At 38.8% G+C, this 17,808-nt stretch overlaps 1 protein-coding gene across 1 annotated transcript in view; it reads right to left on the bottom strand.

Annotated features, from left to right (window-relative positions):
- The window catches only part of SPTAN1 (spectrin alpha, non-erythrocytic 1), a 51,077-nt gene that overhangs the window by 4,587 nt on the left and 28,682 nt on the right, over positions 1-17,808 (bottom strand). The window contains 29 exon segments of the mRNA XM_040532020.1: positions 1,960-1,977; positions 2,839-2,951; positions 3,158-3,454; positions 3,723-3,932; positions 4,104-4,180; positions 4,437-4,596; positions 4,896-4,994; positions 5,256-5,388; positions 5,923-6,044; positions 6,199-6,319; positions 7,143-7,351; positions 7,562-7,666; positions 8,066-8,203; positions 8,555-8,686; positions 10,465-10,479; positions 10,977-11,139; positions 11,285-11,388; positions 11,941-12,087; positions 12,207-12,404; positions 12,545-12,644; positions 12,824-13,005; positions 13,123-13,267; positions 13,662-13,753; positions 14,402-14,449; positions 15,950-15,985; positions 16,292-16,315; positions 16,556-16,660; positions 17,698-17,715; positions 17,718-17,807. Of these exon segments, the coding sequence (XP_040387954.1) occupies positions 1,960-1,977; positions 2,839-2,951; positions 3,158-3,454; positions 3,723-3,932; positions 4,104-4,180; positions 4,437-4,596; positions 4,896-4,994; positions 5,256-5,388; positions 5,923-6,044; positions 6,199-6,319; positions 7,143-7,351; positions 7,562-7,666; positions 8,066-8,203; positions 8,555-8,686; positions 10,465-10,479; positions 10,977-11,139; positions 11,285-11,388; positions 11,941-12,087; positions 12,207-12,404; positions 12,545-12,644; positions 12,824-13,005; positions 13,123-13,267; positions 13,662-13,753; positions 14,402-14,449; positions 15,950-15,985; positions 16,292-16,315; positions 16,556-16,660; positions 17,698-17,715; positions 17,718-17,807 (3,401 nt within the window).

Raw genomic sequence — 17,808 nt, 5'->3', positions numbered from 1 at the left:
AAAGAGTGCATTTGAAAACCAAAGTGAGGTAAGAAAATAAAGAGGAAAAAACCTTCCAGATAGATCATCCCCAACTTCATACTGATAGACACGAATGACACGACGATATGCTATGCTAGTCAAAGAAAAGAAACCAAGTAAATTCCAAAAAGGAAGAAGAAAGAACAGAGGAAAGAACACACCCAAACACGGCCACTGCAGTGGAGCCACACTCCAAGCTAGCACCACCTTGCAGCAAACGTAAGCCATTGCTTAGTGAAATAATTCAAACGCGGGGTCGCACACACACAACTTGGTTATTTTTGGGTAAATCGCACAAAAGGGAGGGTCACTAAAAAAGAACTGAAGTTTTGCAGTTAATTCACCTACTGACTCTGTAAAGGCATTTTTCTTTCTAAACTCATCTTTCTCCCTCACTGCAGGAAGCCTTCTCCAGGCAGCACTGGGCACGCAGAAGCCGCTAGGGAGCACTGAAAAGCCAGGTGCACACAGGGCAGCTGCTATCTTGAAACTTCTCTGAAGCTCAGCTTTCCCTCTCGCCAAGGCATTCTCAGCGCAGCCAATGCCTCTTTGAGCTAAGTCTGCATTTTTAATCTATTCACGCAGAATTAAGGACAAACTCTGCCTTGCGTATCAGCAGCCTTCTGGTAATTTGTTCAACAAAAGAGCTTGGCATGGTGATCTCGAACTCTGACCCCACGTCTTTTAGTAAATGGCCCTTTCTGTTAGCTCGTTCTTGGATACCAGAACTAATTTACAACACTACTTTACAAAGGAGCAGAGAATTCAGCATCCGTTCCAGGAAAATCTGCTCGGTTCCATTAAACTGTACAACAAAAATGGGGCAAATTATTTTTATCTGGCAGGAACAGCAGAACACAAGACACTGTAGTCATTACAGAGCACATAAGAAGCACAGTTATCTGCGAAGAATTCCACCCTTTTATTATGAAAAGCCTTCTATCTTCATGAGAAAGGTCCCTGCCTCCTCTCCAGCACATTACACAGGGCAGACGCCCAGGCTTCTGCGCCAGGCCCGTACAGTATTTGTTAACATTTCACATTATGCCTTGTTACAAAGCTTCTATCACGTTGCAGATTTTTAATACTGAAGAAATGTAAGTGGACAGACATGCTCTCAGAGGTTTTGGCAGTCTGAAGACATTTAAAAATTTTATTGTTTCCTTTCCACTACTTGACAAGCCACCAACACGCATCCTCAGCAGGAATTATTCCCATGGACACAAGTGGACATAAAACTGCAGGCATCCAACTGCCTGCAAACCCAGGCAACGTTTGTGGGTTCATGTTGGAAGGTTTTGTTTCTTCTATCAAGAATATGATCTCTGTGGGGTAAGCACCTATTCTGAGTATGGTTCAGCAGCAGATTAAAAATAGGCAGCTCATTTTTGCATACTACAGAGTTTTAAGATAGGTAACTTCAGCATAGCCTCTTCATAGGAACCTTTCTTCCTCCTTACAAAACAAATGGTCAATACTTCGGAGCTTTAATTGTTCTGAGAGCAATTATAATGGAAAGGTCTATTCCATTAAACCAATCTCTGAATGCTGGAAAACTAGCTTCGTCAGCTGTTTTCTGAAAGCGCATGAACGTGCTTATTCTATGTTCTCCCATATCTCATCAAATTAAGAGCCTTTTCTTGTGCAAGCTCTCAGAGAAAGGAAGAGCAAAAGTTAGGACTTCCACGGTACGCCAGTGGCTTTCCATTAATAACTTCCTCTGCTTTTGACTAGGAAATAATTATGTTTCTGTTGGTTTGTACTTGGTCCACTCCAGAATCATGTTTCCTGTGTCTGTGCACCTCAGCTCCAGATTGCTCTTTTCAAATAAAAGGGGTTTCAGTGCAGCTCTCACAAGCAATATCATGACAGAAGAACACACACAGATAGAGCAGAACACGTCACCAAATTTGTAAAGATATAAAATTCAATACTAACCCATCTAGCAGGTAAGTCCTGTAGAATGTGAAGATCCAGACATCAGGCAGCAGGACAGAGACAAGACAGTAAGAGAGGGACAGAGATTTGGGTGGGAAGCAAACATCAAAAAGTTAAAAATCATATTTAAATTTCGGTATTTCATGAAGACACATACACAACTATTTGTAAACACACAGAGACAGAGAGTCACAGGATTACACGAAAACAAAACTCACCTCTTCTGAACCACAACCCCTGTGTGTCAGAATTGGCTAACAGCACTCTGAGCACGGTTACCTCAGTTTTCTAGAAACACGCTCTTCAATTCACTGCAATTCTCGACCTTGAGATTTCTTTTTTAATTTCTAAAGCAGCTGTTAAATCTGTACTCCCTCTTCCCCAGGCACGGATATTATTAGACAGCACCCCAAAAAGGTGTTTACAATGTAGTCTTCAGTTTTTTTCCACAGTTGCTTTCTCTACTGAAGTTCTAATGAGATTTCTAATATACTAGTGAACACAAAAAGGCATTAACAGAAAGGCCATGAGCACTTCATACAGCCTGCTTCTAGCTGTTTGTTCCTTGCCCCTGCCAGTTGCAGGGCGGACTAGTTCAGGAGTAACTGGAGGACAGACAAGTCCTGGATAACTGGAATCACTACAGAAAAACGAATACAGAAGCAGAAACATTTTTATAGTCTGGTGTTTCAGGGCTTTCCTCTCCCCTGTGGCAAATGGGGCCTTCCTCAGATCCCAACTGCAGGAAATGAACAAGAGACCATCAGCTGTTTTTCAGCAGGAGGCATGACAACTTAGATTGGCCAAGGAGATATTGGATGGATACAATTATTAGCTGTGGAATTCTCTAAGGGTTGCTCCTGGGAAGACAAACTATACCTGGTCTCCTGAATCCACTGATGGAAGGCATTAGCATGCTGAGCAAACTCCTGGCGCAACTTGTCATTTTCTTCCTGCCTTCGCTGTTCCTTCTGCAACTCCAATTCACGTTCCTGAGAAAGGAACAAAAATTATTTCAAAAGGGAAATACGTGACTGGCTTCATCGTGCATCAAAGCAAAACCAGCACTGCATACCGGTGCAATTCAGGAGGTAAAAAGAAGACTGAGGACTCAAAGAGTATCCTGGATACTTATCTTTGGGGACGACTTCCAGGGAAGACTTTAAAGGTCACAAGCTATGAAGAGATCAAGACTTGCCTTGATAATTTTCTGCAGATTCCTCCAAGTTTCTTCAAGAGCCTCCATAGTAAACCAAGTGTAGGGGTTGGAGGCTACACGGAAGCTCTTGATCTGGCGGTCAAGCTCTGCCAGCTGGTTGAAGTCAGCTTGGGCAGAACTGAGCGAAGAACGGAAAGCATCATGAGCTTCTCGCAGTGCTTTGATTTCTTCCAGCGAGTTACAGCGCACGGGATCCGTCAGGTCCTCTTCAGCATTCTCAAACCAGCTGTTGAAGGCAGATGCCTTCTTTGCAAAAGTCAGGAACAGATCCTCGACCTTGAAAAGAGGAAATAATCCAGTTGGTCAGTTCAGTTATGCAGCGAGGCAAACACTGTATATGAGGTGATCTGGAATTAACAAGCCTAAGTGGTAGTTTGCCTTTATTGCTTATTTCTTGCAAGTGTCTTAAAAAATTCTTAAGGAAGTTTCCATAAATATTGTCTCCAAATAGAAAAGCTACATAAGTTGCAAGTGTTGTTTGTTTGTTTGTTTTCCTCCAAAGAGAACAATTCCATTTTTGTAGCCTCATGGTTTGGCTACTCACCTTTCTGAAATGCTCCTGAGCCTCCAAGAGTTTCTTTTTCCTGGCTGCAGAATTGGCAAGTAGCTGGTTCCAGCGTTTCATCAAGGAAGCATGCCGAGCCTCAATGGCCTTTGATTGGATGTGTTTGGCTGCTAGCAGCTGGTCTTTCAGAGCAGTGATGTTTGCAATTCCCTCCTGCTGGAAAGCCTGAAGTCCAGCATCAAAAGTTTCCTGAAACATTAAAAAAGAACAAAATATTTTACATTGAAATATATTCAATGTATCCTATGAAAGACATAGGAACGAATAAATAAAAATATAAATATCAGTCTTTTGTATTGCTGAAGTGTTTACCTACTCTTTTCCATCCCTTTACAGGGTAGAAGCAGCATTAGCACTAACCTGCTTGGTGAGTAGTGTCTGCACAGAAGAGAGGTCACGTCCATAATCATCTGTCTTCAGACTGTTTTCCTTCTCACCTTGAAAATGAAGCAAATGCATTAAAAATGTAAACATCTCTATCTCAAATGTTCCTTCCATTCCAAACTGGGGAAGGCCCTCTGGGCTAATAGAACAATTACCTCCAAAGCATCTACCAGGCATAGCACTGCTGATTGCTTTGGGTGTAGGTCTGCTCATTACAGCACCATATGAGAAGCTATTTGAAGTCTTTTTAACTGAAGGAGCATTTCAGTTTCTTTGTGACAGAGTACTGTGCCCCAACGCAGAACCTACCTATCCACGACTCCACTACATCTGCTTTCCAGTTGAACTGGAGGAAGGCAGAGTTCTCATCCAGTTTGGCTTTCCTCTGAGCTGCTGCTTTCTCCAGATCTGACACCTTTCCTTTGAGGCCCTTCATCTTGGCAGTAATGTTCTCCACATGGTGATTGTTCTACACAACAGGAGGGGAAAAAAATAAATTAAATATGATCTTAAGGTCTTCCAAGTCATCCAGAAAGCTTGTAACAGAGCAAGGACTTCAATCAAAAGACTTTGTTCTCAATGTACACCACTGCCTAAGAAACAGTGCTGTAAGAGGTTAACATCAATAGCTTATTCAGCTGCAAAAAATGAGTAAGAGCTCTTTTGAAAGAGTTGACAAATCAGTCTTAAGAGCAAAGTAAGTCTATTTTGACATGAAAATGTTCTGGGCAGCCTTTGAAGGTTTTTTTTACCAGTCTATTTTCTCACCTTTTTAATGAGATCCTCTCCGTTAGCACAAACATCATTCACTCTGTCTTTGTGGACAGTAAAATCAGTCTCAAATGCTTCATGCTTTTTCAGCAAGCCCTGCAAATATGACACACAACCACTTTTTAAAATATTTTCTCACTACTTATGAAAGAAAGTCATTTCTAAAGAAAACGCCATAGTTGGAATGCTAAAACAAATTCATGGTGTTTTTTAATTACTTTATTACATCGTAGGCCTTTAAAAATGAACCAACAAAGAAATCTCTGTTTTGGAAAGACAGTTAAAGTAAAGGTTCATTAAGCTCTCATCAATGATAATGCAATGAAGATACGAAAGAGCTGACAAATTTCTCCATACCTGGATAGCTGCAAGTGTGTCCCCGTAATCCTCACTGGCTACCAGTGTCATTTTCTCATTGATCCATGCTTCTTCTTCCTCAACATTTGCTACAAACTGTTGGTATTCCAGAGACTCCTCTAGACGCTGCCCCCTGTATGGGTAAAGAAAGGTAAAATTAGCTGCAGTGTTGCTCTAGAGCAAATTACAGCAGCAGAAAACCTAGGAATGTACAGAGACAGAACCCTAGCATACAATCACTCATACTTGTCTTCTCCAGCAGCAGACTGTGATATCTGCAGCTCTGTAAATTCACAAGGCCACAAAGCCTGCAGCCGTTAAAGGACTGCAATGAACCATTTTCTCCTGATAGCTTCCATTCAGAAAAACATCCTGGTAGTGGACTAAGGCCAATTAATTTCAAGTCTATGGTATTTAGGCAAGTGCAAGAAAGGCTAACCACAGCACACCTTAAGAAACAAAGCAAAACAAACCTCACATTTCTGTTGAGAAACATCATCACTAAAACCCTTTTCAATAGTCTCAAAGAGCCCATCATCAGTGATGTATGCTATGACGTGATTATTACTAATGACCCATATCTAAACACCTGAAATTCAATAAAATCTGGTCCTTACAAGCCCATGTAACTGTTTTAAGTTGCATGTTACAAAAACATCTCACACACCGAGCAGCTGCCAACTGCTTTAACTCTTTCCAGTGATCCACAAACTGGGCCAGCCTCTGCTGTATCTCCTCCTTTCCAATTGTGTTATCGTCCGAAAGCTTCTTCCCAGTGTCTAGAACACCCTGCAAAGCAGAGAAACACCCGATCAATAGAACATCACTTGCTCTTTTATTATGCATTCTATTTGGATTCCTACAAACCAATTACTGGCTTTCATACTTGCTGCAAACAAGAAAGCCATTCCTTATAGGAAATCTGTCAAGGAGAGGCATTTACCTGGATAGCAGGCTCATGGGCAGCTAATTCTGCTTCTAAGCGCTTGTGTTTTTTCCTCAGGTTCTGCACACCAGTTAGGTCTCTGCCGTAGTCCTCTGAGCTAACTAACAATTTCTTCTCTCTAGGTTCAAGAGAGAAGCAAGAAATGCAAAATTTTAATATTACTTACATAGGTCAAGTCTCACAAAAGAAAAAAAATCATTGCAAATAAGGAAATGCTCTTCATAGCATAAATATCTTGGATGCAAGAAATTGCGTACGAGTTATCAGCAAACAGCAGCTGGCTCCTGGCAGCACATCAAGGGGAACGTGTAGGGAAAACAAAGGAAAGGAAGAGGGTCTATCATTTCTCTATGAAGGACAGAGTTTCTCTGTACTGTTTTGTTTCTAAGAAGATAATTACTTTTTGTAAAGTTTACCTGCTGTCGTCCAATTATTATTTTTTTGGTTTTTTTACAAGCAGAACAAAAAAGTGCTCTAAACCGAATGATTTCTATCAAGCTCACTTCTTTCTCTCTCCTCTAAGGATAGTAACACCAATATGGAAACAACATTTCATTAATTACTACATCTGGCTGGAACAAAAAAAGTAGTTCAGACTGAAAAAGTGAGGTTTAAATTTCTTCTAGGTGCTTTTCCAAAAAGAATCAAATTTCAGTTATCTGGTCTAGGGCTAATTAGTGTTATTTTTTCTAGTACAGAGCTTTCCTTCTTGGGGTTTGACCAAAGAAAACTGTAGATAAGAAGCCACACCCAAATCGGTGTTGAAGCTGTTTTGAATACAGTGTTCCTTGACTGGGAGGCAAGTATGTGTCTTCTTGTAGAGACACATACTTGTGGAAAAGACAAGTTATAAAACCATGCTACAGACTATGAATGCTGTTAGCAAGCTGGCAGTAAGCACGTGCCCTCATGCCAGAGCCTAGAACTTCCAAAATACACACTTGATCCAGGACTCCTCATCGTCCATATCACGGAAAAACTGATGCAAACGGTGGGACTCATTCAGCTTTGCACGGCGGGCAGCTGCCATACTCTTGATCCTCTGAAAGCGTCCATTAATAGTCTCACGTTTATCCTTCACTTGGGATGTATCAAAAGCACTGCTGGTCATCAAACTGTCAGCCTGACTGTTCAGGTCTTTCAGACGATCCTGGAAACATGGGTGAAAAGGTGTGTGAATAACCTTATCTCATTATTTCTATACCAACAAAACCACAGAAATCTGACTGCTCTGCAGAGCCAGAGTTTTTAAGAAAACATGTTTCAACAAGTATATGACTGCAGCATGTATTGAAGTGGTATCTGCACAATTTGCTGATTACTATGAGTTACGTTCCAAAACAAAAAGCGAAAGCGATACCTCATGAGCAGATATATCAGCTTCCAGTAACTGGTGCTTCTTCAGAAGGTTGTTAACTGATGCCAAGTCCTTCCCGTAGTCTTCAGATGCCAACAAAGCCTCCACCTGGGGGTGGGAAAAAAAAAAAAAAAAAAAGAGGAGGATGAAGAATGAGTTGTGCGTTGTATTTTCACAAACCCCTTGTAATTATAATGTCTTTAAAATTATGCAAATTAATTATCTCATTAACTTTCTACAGTGTGGATAAACCTTTGCCTCATCACCTGCTTAATTCTTAGGAGATTCTATGCAAATAGGCTTATTCTCACTTTATTGTTTATAAATAATATAAAAAACATCCACAAGATTTTTAATCTTTTCAGAATCTTGTAATAACGGTTTTTACTAAATAAATCTAGACTTGCTCAAAGGTATACAGTGCTCTAGGAAAATGAAAATCAGCAAAGGGAATAAAAAACTAGAAAAAAAAACAAGTCTTGCAAGTAAATAATCCCAATTAATTACCTCTGAAAGCCAGAAATCAAAGTCCTTGATTCCAGTATTGAAATTCTGCTGTTTATTAGCTTCTTTCAGTTTCTGACTCTTCTCTGCTGACTTCTGTACCAGGAACTGCCATTGGTCAGCCAGGGCAGCTAGCCGTGCCTGTTATAAAATGGAGAAGACAAATGCTACAACTGAAAAACACAAGTTCTGATAAATATAACACCACAATAAGGTACAAGTTTGGCTGCTGATTCCAGGTACACAAACTGTACAGTAACTATTTCATGTTTCCTAGCTATAATTCAGTTCAACGTTTACATCCTGATCATAGGATCAGAAAACTTTTCTCACTCTTAAGAACAAAGCAAAATGACTACCCTAATTCCTACTGCATAGCTGAAATAGAAAAACTGCTATAAAACAAGATTTTTTAAGGGGTATTTCCCTCCCAATTGTCCAAACATTCCAAACTCAAAACTAAATAAATCTTCTAAGACTTGTTTTATCTACCTTCACAGCATCCTCGCTGCCAGCACACGCTCCTCTTTCAATCAGCGAGTTCCCCATATCGATGACGCCGCGGATCCGATCTGCATTGGCATGGAGCTCAGCTTCAAAGGCTTGGTGCTTCTGGTGTTTGCTCTAAACGTGACAAAAACGAAACTATTAGAAACTGGACAAAGGGCTCCTAAATTGTTCTCATGGGCTGAGAGGAGAGCGCAAGAGTTGTCTACATAGAGAGGTTTGTGTATAGTCTGATCTAAAGAAGTTCTCTCTCTCTCTCAGTAAGCATACTGACTCTTCACTCAGATAGTAACTCTCATGAATCCGGGTAGCTATCAAGCTTTGACCTAGCAAAAGTGTCAATGAGTTGATATATACAACTCAGGCAACGTCTTCTGCATTTTACAGATGCCCATGTAACATTCCTTGCATTAACCTTAGAGGTTACTCAAATAAGGCTTTCTCATGTACAATGCTATCACCTCCGAAAAGTACACATACTCTAAGCATAAGCACAGTAGCTTTCTATTCCTATAGAAGCTTCACAAATTTCTATTTCCCTTTGTAATCTACAGGTAGCTAAAAGAAACCACTGCTAAAGCCTATCTGCTTTTTGCACAGTTTTGATATTACTCAGTCATACTTGACATTATATATTACAGTCCTGAATTAATATCAAAAACTCTATAAAATAACTTTGAACGTTTTATTAAAAAAATTCTCTGAGTTGAGAACGCCATGAGAACAACAGGAGCCTAGGTGTAGGAGGAAGTATGCAGATCTCTCTCATATCTACACGATCCATCCACCCACCAGGAAGATAAGAATAGCACAAAAATGACAAGACAGAATTTACAAGTATTAACTGGAAATACTAGTAACATTGGACATGGGTATGCAATGCCCTGAGAGAATGGAATGAAAGGAAATGTTAGATTTGAAATAAAAGATGGAAAATACTATAGCGCTGCCATGAGAAATTCTGCATGAACTGCTTTATTTTGGAAACTACTAATCCTGAATGCTGAGATTATAAAAACATATCCTTCAAAGCAGTATTTGCCAACACATAAAACTCAATTTAAAAGCTGCCAATTGCTTATCTCCATATAATTACCATGACAACAAATCCAAGACAAGCCTTTCTCTTTTAATATAAAATTCTTATTTTTTCAACTAAGAAAAAAAATGAATGTACTACAGCCTAAAGCAACAAACACAATGTTTGTCTCCTTCCTTGCTCTAGTTACCTTCCCCCTCTTGGTTATCTTCTTTCATGTAACCTCATTTTACTCCACTCTTTGAATTCTAACAAGTCCTGTCAGCTTTCTACGTGGTACGTATCCTTTTCCCAAGGGTTCCTTCTATGTTATTCTCTTCTACTACTCTTGTAAGACATCTAGGTCTACCAGCTTTATTGGTATCTCCATCTTCAGCATTTGATTCTAAAAGCTCAAGCTAACAGAGCTGACATCACATGTCATGGGTTATATCACCACCACTCTAAATTCAGAAAGGAGGTTGACATGCCTCATAGCCAAATTTCCAAAAAAGGATAGAAACCCATTTTTCTATGAGCTAACTCCTACCCATCCACACAAAAAAACCCAACCAAACCTAAAAAAAACAAAACCCAAACCAACCCTATACCACTTATGCATTACAAATGAAACAGATCATGCAGAACACCTGCAAAACAAATACATAAATGATGCTGAATAGGCATTAACAGAAAAGCCACATCCATAACATGAAGATCAATAGCTGTACCTGCATGAAGGTCAATAACTAATAGAAAACAAAGAGATTGCATGAACTGATGGATGGAGCAACAGACTGCAACCAGACCTTGTGCTCACACATAAGCTATACAAAGAAAACAAATTCACATACCAGGGCTAGTCCAAACTACTTACCAGCAGTTTGGAAAGCTATAAAACAGATTGAGAGAAGAAGTAGTTCAGTGCATTCATACTACTTCATAAGCCACTATTTAAACACAGGAGGTAATTCTAATTAATTATTCTCTAATACTGAAAATTGAGTAAGACTTATATTTTAGAATATAAGAGAGATCTCATACGGAGATGAGACCCAGGAACTTAGTTTCATTATTTTATTATCTAGATACCAGGAGAAAAACAGAACAGCTACTCAGGAGTATCTTCAGAAAGAGTGCTGCTGCAGATACCACATATCTTATTAATTATAAGCATCAATAATTACCAAGTGAGTTCTATTTTGGGTCTCCTTTCATACATAATGCAATTTCTATTTTCTCCTTGTTAAAGGAAGACCATGTCCAACATGGTGTGTTATTCTCTCTCTTACTGAACAAGAACTCCTCTGAACATGTTCTTTCAAAACAGAGGATGCTTTGTGAAGGTAAATATTTCATTTTGATTTCTAAGCTGAGAAATGTATTCACCTGGATATTCGTGGGATCCTTATATGACTCATCACTTGCAGTCTGGAGCTTTTCACTGATCCAAGCTTCTATTTCATCGACATCACGACTGAACTGCTGGAGAGTCTGAGATTCTCCTAGCTTAGATCTCTTCTCAATCATTTGAGCTTTCAGACGAAGCCACCTGTACGCAATTAAATACATGTGTAGAATGAAAAACCAGGACAACACAAAGCAGCACATTTTACAGTTGCAAAATGTTGCCAAATATCATTCTCTTTCACAGCCAGTATCTGCATCCAATCTCACAAGGCCTTCAGCGTACTGACCTGTCCAGAACCTCATTGCGTCTGTTAGCAATGACTCCTTTCGCATAATGATCAGCGGAGATCAGCTGGTCAGCAAAAGACTGCAAGACGGCAATTTTCTCTTCCTATTCAAAAGAGAAGCCATAAATTAGGGCAACTGTAGTACTTCAAACTAAGTCAAGTGATGACCAGGGTCTGGAATGGAAAAAGAGCCTTTGGTGGTGGTGGGTCTTTTTGTTTGTTTTTCTTCTTGTTTCTTTTCTCTAAAGGAAGACTATCTTCCACAGGACTGGAAAGTTCAACTTCAGAACAACTCTCACCTATGGCATTTAGGAAAAAAGGTATCTTTTGGACTTTGCAGAATGATCTCAGTAAAAGTTGGAAGTTTTTTTTCTACAAGAAATTGAAAATATACTATTTTCTGCTGTAAAAATAAACAATTTTCAAGGCAGTAAGAGATTTACACAAATACCTGCCACGCTTCCCACACCACGTTGGTGGGCAGTGAAATACCTCCCTGTCTGCATTAGCCGCTTCTGAACTGTTGGTACAGATCCCAAACAGCTCAATACTTCGAACCAACATTTAGAAACCATACACAGTAGTAATTTCTTTTGTTAATAACCTGCCTAAGAAAAGCTAATCTATTCCGCCCTCACTTCAGCTACCCTCCTCACCTGGACATTGATTGCCTTATCAAAATCTTCGTGTTTCTTGATGAGTGCCTCCACGCTGTCTAAGGAGTCTCCTTTATCTTCTGTATTTAGGAAAGCCTCTCGGGCAGCCATCCAATTTTCAGCTTGTTCACAGTCCCGATGAAACAGCTACACAGAGAAAAAACTCCAGAGCATAAGAAAGACAGACCACGAGCACTGCTCGTCACCATGAATAAACTTTTATGAAAAGAGGACTTATATTTCTTTTTAGAAATGCAGCAGAGTACCTGCAGTTCCAGGCACTGGTCTAGCATCATTCTGCGCTGGACCCAAGCCTTCTCCAGGTCTGTCCGTTCTTGTTCTAGAATATCCAGTTTCTCCTTGATCTCTGGACTGGCATAGTGACCACGTGCCAGAAGTTGTTGTCCAAACTGTTCAAATGCCTGGAAAGTGCCAGCTCTTGCATCTATTTCAGTGCGGTGTTCCTGCATGGTACAGAAATGTGTTAACAAATAAATAGAGGACAGAGCTGTAATTGATCTATTTTTGGAACTGTAAGTGGAGAGCGTAAGAAAAACAAACATCTGTTGATGCTTATGATATATGCTCACAATCTTTCACATACCTGATGCCTTTCCAATAAAGCTTCAGCTCCAGTCACATCCTTTGCAAGCTCATCTGAGGAGACCAGTCCCCGGATTCCATTGATCCAAGACATAAGGTCCCTGCAAACACAGATTAATAAATAATTTTTCCCTTCCTCCACTAAAATAAGCCAGAACAGGAAAAACAGTCCTTTTTCAAACCCTCCCCAGAAATATTCCTGTGGAACATTGAGCCATATATACTTCAGTGGTAATACAGCAAACAGACAAATTGGGGAGGAGGGAGATAGACTCTTCACCTGAAATCACTGAGGAAACGCTGCAGGTCGTGAGAATCTCCAAGCTTCTCTTTGCGCTGGTCAGCACGTTTTCCCAGACTATTCCAAGCCTGATTCAACTCAGTGCATTTTTCTTGGAGATCTTCAGCAGATTCTGGATGTGACTGGATCAGACGCTGGGCAGTTTCACCAAGAGAGTTCACCTAGAATTAAAGAAAAGAAAATAAACACAAAGAAAACAAAAATAATCTTTTATACAGTTCAATCATCTCTGCTAGATAAAAAGAAGCCTTTTGTTTTTGTCCCCCTCTCAACCTCACCTTGTCTCCAAGAGCTGCTAAGTCTCTCTCGAAGCCTTCGTGTTTGCGCTGCAGAGCCTGCACGCTGGCCAAGTCATGTCCGTAATTGTCTGTATTTAATGCTTGATTCTTCTCCTCTATCCATTCTTTTGTTTCATCGGCATCTCTGATTTGAGCGAAAGGAAGGCAGAAAGAGAATTAAAATGGAGGCCACACTAGGATCTCTGTTACCCACCAGCTTGCTGATTTCTAGAGAAGCTCAAGTAGTTGATGATTCTATTAAACTGCAAGATGACACAAGTGAACTATGGCAAAATAGGACAGCAGTTGAGATCTCCCAAACCCTCAGTAGTTCCATGCTCCCATGTTAACATGCTTTTAATTTTCTTTCTAGGAAGTATATAAAAAAATTTTTGTTGTTTTACTGGTGGCCCAACTTCCACTAAATAAGTTGGGGGCTGAAATATGACTTGTTTGGAATAGGTCCCACTATGTTTTAGAACTCTTATAAATAATTATTTAAACTGAATTAAGATCAAATTTGGATACAAACACCCCACCTGTGGAATCTCTGGACTTCATGAGCACTGCCCAACAGCTGGCTTCGCTCCTCTGCTAACTGCTGCAGAGACCTCCAACGTTCATTCAGTTCCTGAAAAAAAGCAAAAATCAAGCTCCACACTGATACTGCAGAATCACAGGGTTTTTATAGCATTTCTGCTTAAAGAAACTCTTGTGTTGGGCTCATTGAAACTTTATGATGTCAAACAGAAAATTTATCCAGTAACATGTTGTTCACTATGCTTATAGCCCCCTTTTTCATTTTGCTGACACCTGCAAACATGCCAACTACCCCTTCTTCACATCCATCTTCATAGTTTTTTTTCAGGGGTTTACTGAGAACACAGACAGCAATGCTGGAAGATTTCCTAAAATGGTTATGCTTATGTTATTTAAAGTATATAAGCAAATTTCACCAGTCAGTAATAAATGAAAAGTCAAGACTATACTTTCAGTGCAGGTGAAGGTTACTGTATTCTACTTAATTTCAGAAATATGCACAAATTCAATTAGCCTGGTTCAAAAAAAAAATCAGGGTTTCTCCTGACATAAAAAAAATAATTTCATGTATATAATAAAATATTGATGTAACCTGAGAAGTAATTGCTGTATGTTAATAATTCACTCAACAAGTTCATTCAAGAAGACTTATAAAGGGTAATGAAAGACAAAGACTACGGAAAGGTAGGTGGAAAAGTTCTCAGCTTTCAAGTAAACTCAGAAAAAGTCGTGTTATTACCTTGATTGAGTTAAATGTTGCCACTGTGTGTACCATCATACGTGCAGACTGCATGAAAAGGCAGAAATAAAAAAAAAGTGGCATTAAAGTCTACTTTAACCAATCAGAGCCAAAATCAGATTGAAAGAAAACTTAAAAATCCATAATGACTTGGCTTAGGTCAAAACCACAGACTTTGTAAAATATAACTTCACAAAATCCATGAAGAAAGAAATACCATAGATTTTAAAGGTTTCAATGAAAACTGTTGAATTCTTTAAATTTTTATATAATTCTTTAGAACACTGTTTTAGATACAGTGTTGTTTATGAAACACCAACAAGAAGCAAGTAAATTACAAAAGCAACTAAAAATTATATTAAGAATAATTACTTGCAGTACCTAAGGTATTATAGATCAGGGTAAGAACAGTTAGAGGTGTACACGTGAATGCTATCTCACTTATGTAATTTGAAAAAAACAACAACTATCTTAATAAGGACAGAGAAAACTTAATGCAACATTCAAAAGGTGAAAAAACAAATGAAACAAAACAAAAAATTGTTTCCTCAGTCACAGGGACAGAAAACAGTAAGTGCCTGAATGGTTTAACTATTGGCAGAATCAGCTTAGCAGTTAATTCAAATAATTTTAGAACACAAGATGACAATCAAAACAGATGAAAGCCAATTAGAAAAATTATGACCTATTTCCTTCGATATGCAATCTTCTTTTCTAACAATGATAGATTACTTGCAAAAAAGTACGATGTTGGATAACATCAAATATATTCAAAATATTTTTGTGCATTAGCAGGTAACGGCTATTCCATTGTAGGCCACTAATGAATGGAGAAAGGCATTGTAGAAAAAGGGCTAGCAACGAAGAGTAGAAGTCACAGATACTGCTATACACTCAGCATATTCCCTGCTGAAGAAATACTGACATAAATGACTTTGACTTTCAGGAATGAAAACATTTCTTTCTGCTCGCTACATTAAAAACAAACAAACTGCATGCAAAGTAAATAGGGAAGATTTTGCATCTAGCAGCCATGTGATACCTAAAAACTTTGGTACAAAAACTTGGACCAGTCTTACAGTACAAGCTCAAAAACGGAGTTTCCTTAAAAAATAACTGCCAGCAAATTCTCTGTTAGGAATCCACTATTTCAGTTATTTTTATAATCGTGCCTGAAAAATGGAGAATTGACTGTGACTTTTAAAATGCAGAGCAGAACCTATATGGTGTCTTTCTATATTGATAGGGAATTTGTATGCAAGCATAACGAAGTGAATTCCTGCTTACTGCTCTGCAAGTTTTTGTAACCTGTTTGCTGAAGGAAACAAGCAAAATTAAATGGAAATTCAGTAAACATAAATCAATACCAATTCAAAACATTTGTTCAGACTATGACATCACCAAAATCACTTTGGCAAGTCTTAAAGAAAAAAAAAGGGGGGGTGGCATATGAGAAAATGCATGGTCTATTAAAAAAAAAAAAAAAGATGATGTGCTGTAGTTTTTGATTTACTTTCCCATTGCTTGCTATTAAATGACGACACCTACCTTCCAAGGAGAGGCTGTCTTAGAATCAGTTTCATCCTGTTTGAAAGAAGTGAAGAAACAGCTTTAAATAGGAATGATATCAGAATGTATTTAAAAACTCAGATATCTCCATGTTCAAGCCTTAACAGCATAAATCAATTTTTGCAACTAAGTATTCGTGTCATTTTGGGTTATTGATTTGTGGAGTAGAACACTCAGTAAATAAATACATGGAAGGTGAGATCATCTTTTTACATCCATTCAAAATCATTGTGGAGTTCCTTCATGGAAATGAAGGAACGGCTGAACTTCTACTTGTACATCCCAAACTGTTAAAATTGCAACGCAGAAATTAACACTTACCCTGGGCATCATACCATAGACTTCCTGCAAAGGAAAAATGACAAAGTGTCTTGTTATTTTCTAACAACTTGGTATTATCTAACAAAAAGGAAGTTTTGACTGTTTGTAAGAAAGGGAAGATAGCAGGAGATATGCTTTGAGGTAGTGTATCTTACAGGTATCTTATAGTGACACACAAAATAGAACAGACAAACGAAAGGAAGGAAAGGAAGGAAATCTTTTGCTTCTCAAGAACATTAGAGTAAGTCAGAAAAAAAAGTGGACCTGTTGCTCTACTGCTTGCACTTCCTCTGCCATCAGTCCTTCTGACTCCAGGTCATTTGCAACCTTGTTTATGTCCTTCAGACGCGACTCATTAGCTTTTAGATCCTGCACAGAACAGTTAAAATTCACAGCATTAACAGTCACACAAGCAAAACGTGGATTAAGTTTGCACACCAAGGGTGCCATGAAGTAGACAGTTTGTAAGCAGCAGGAATTTAGCACACTTGACCTTTCCAGTTACCAGTGAATATAGAATGCCGAGAGTCTGTGCCAAGAAATCCCAGCTGTCAGCGTCAAGTGTCAATGAATTAAATAAACGCACTATCAGAGTTTCCTTCCATGAAGTTAATTAACGATCAGCCATGGAATACCCTTTTCACACTGTATGCCTGACAGTTTTACCAACATGGAGATCCAAAGCTATCATCCATACTACTGGATAAATAAGCTAAAAAAGCAGATTTTAAAAGTACTTTTACTGAGACACTTAAAGTTCCAGCCACAAAGACTGACAGAAACCTTTCCATAAAGTAGAAAGGGAATCCAGCTAAAAAAGAAACACTGGAGAACTTGCCTTTAAATTTTAATAAAAGACACATTTTAATATCAACCAATAGCTTAAAAAAATAAAATATCACAAATCCAGTAACTGCTATATCTTCACACCTCCACTATTAGGCCGGCTCAAATTGTTAGCCAATTTTCAAGCTGTAAACATGGTAACAGTCCCAGAATTATCAAGTCACTGGCTTTGCCACTGTATAAAATGGTCAGGCATCTTTGCATTTCAGTGTCCAGTACCTCATCAAAGTGGATGGAACAAAAATATATGCACAAACAATTCTTTCACATCTCATGCAAAGTAAAGAAAAATTAAGAAGTGTTGCGAATACTGAGAGAAAAATAAATAAATAAATCCAAAAGCCCATCAGCATTTGGAAGCAGAGAATTATTCTAACATATCTTGTCAACACTCTACAGCTGAAAAATTAAAATGCACATTTCAAAAAAAAAAACTTAACTGAAAGTCATGCTTTGCACAAAATGAAATTGTTTCAGAGCTTGTTAGGTTCTATATTTTAGCTCTAAATTATCAGTGACCTATGACCCAGAAGCACACGTTATGCAGCATTATAACATACCTTCTGAAAATCGTCAAATTCTTCTTCTGCAGCACCTCGACCTGCTCCAAATCAGCACCCACTTCCTCATTCGTGAGTGCAGCTTCTTTCTCATTGATCCACTGCTGAAGG

The sequence above is a fragment of the Cygnus olor genome, chromosome 19 (genome assembly GCF_009769625.2).
Source record: "Cygnus olor isolate bCygOlo1 chromosome 19, bCygOlo1.pri.v2, whole genome shotgun sequence".
Lineage (NCBI taxonomy): Eukaryota > Metazoa > Chordata > Aves > Anseriformes > Anatidae > Cygnus > Cygnus olor.
This window is presented reverse-complemented; position numbering and strand designations above follow the sequence as displayed.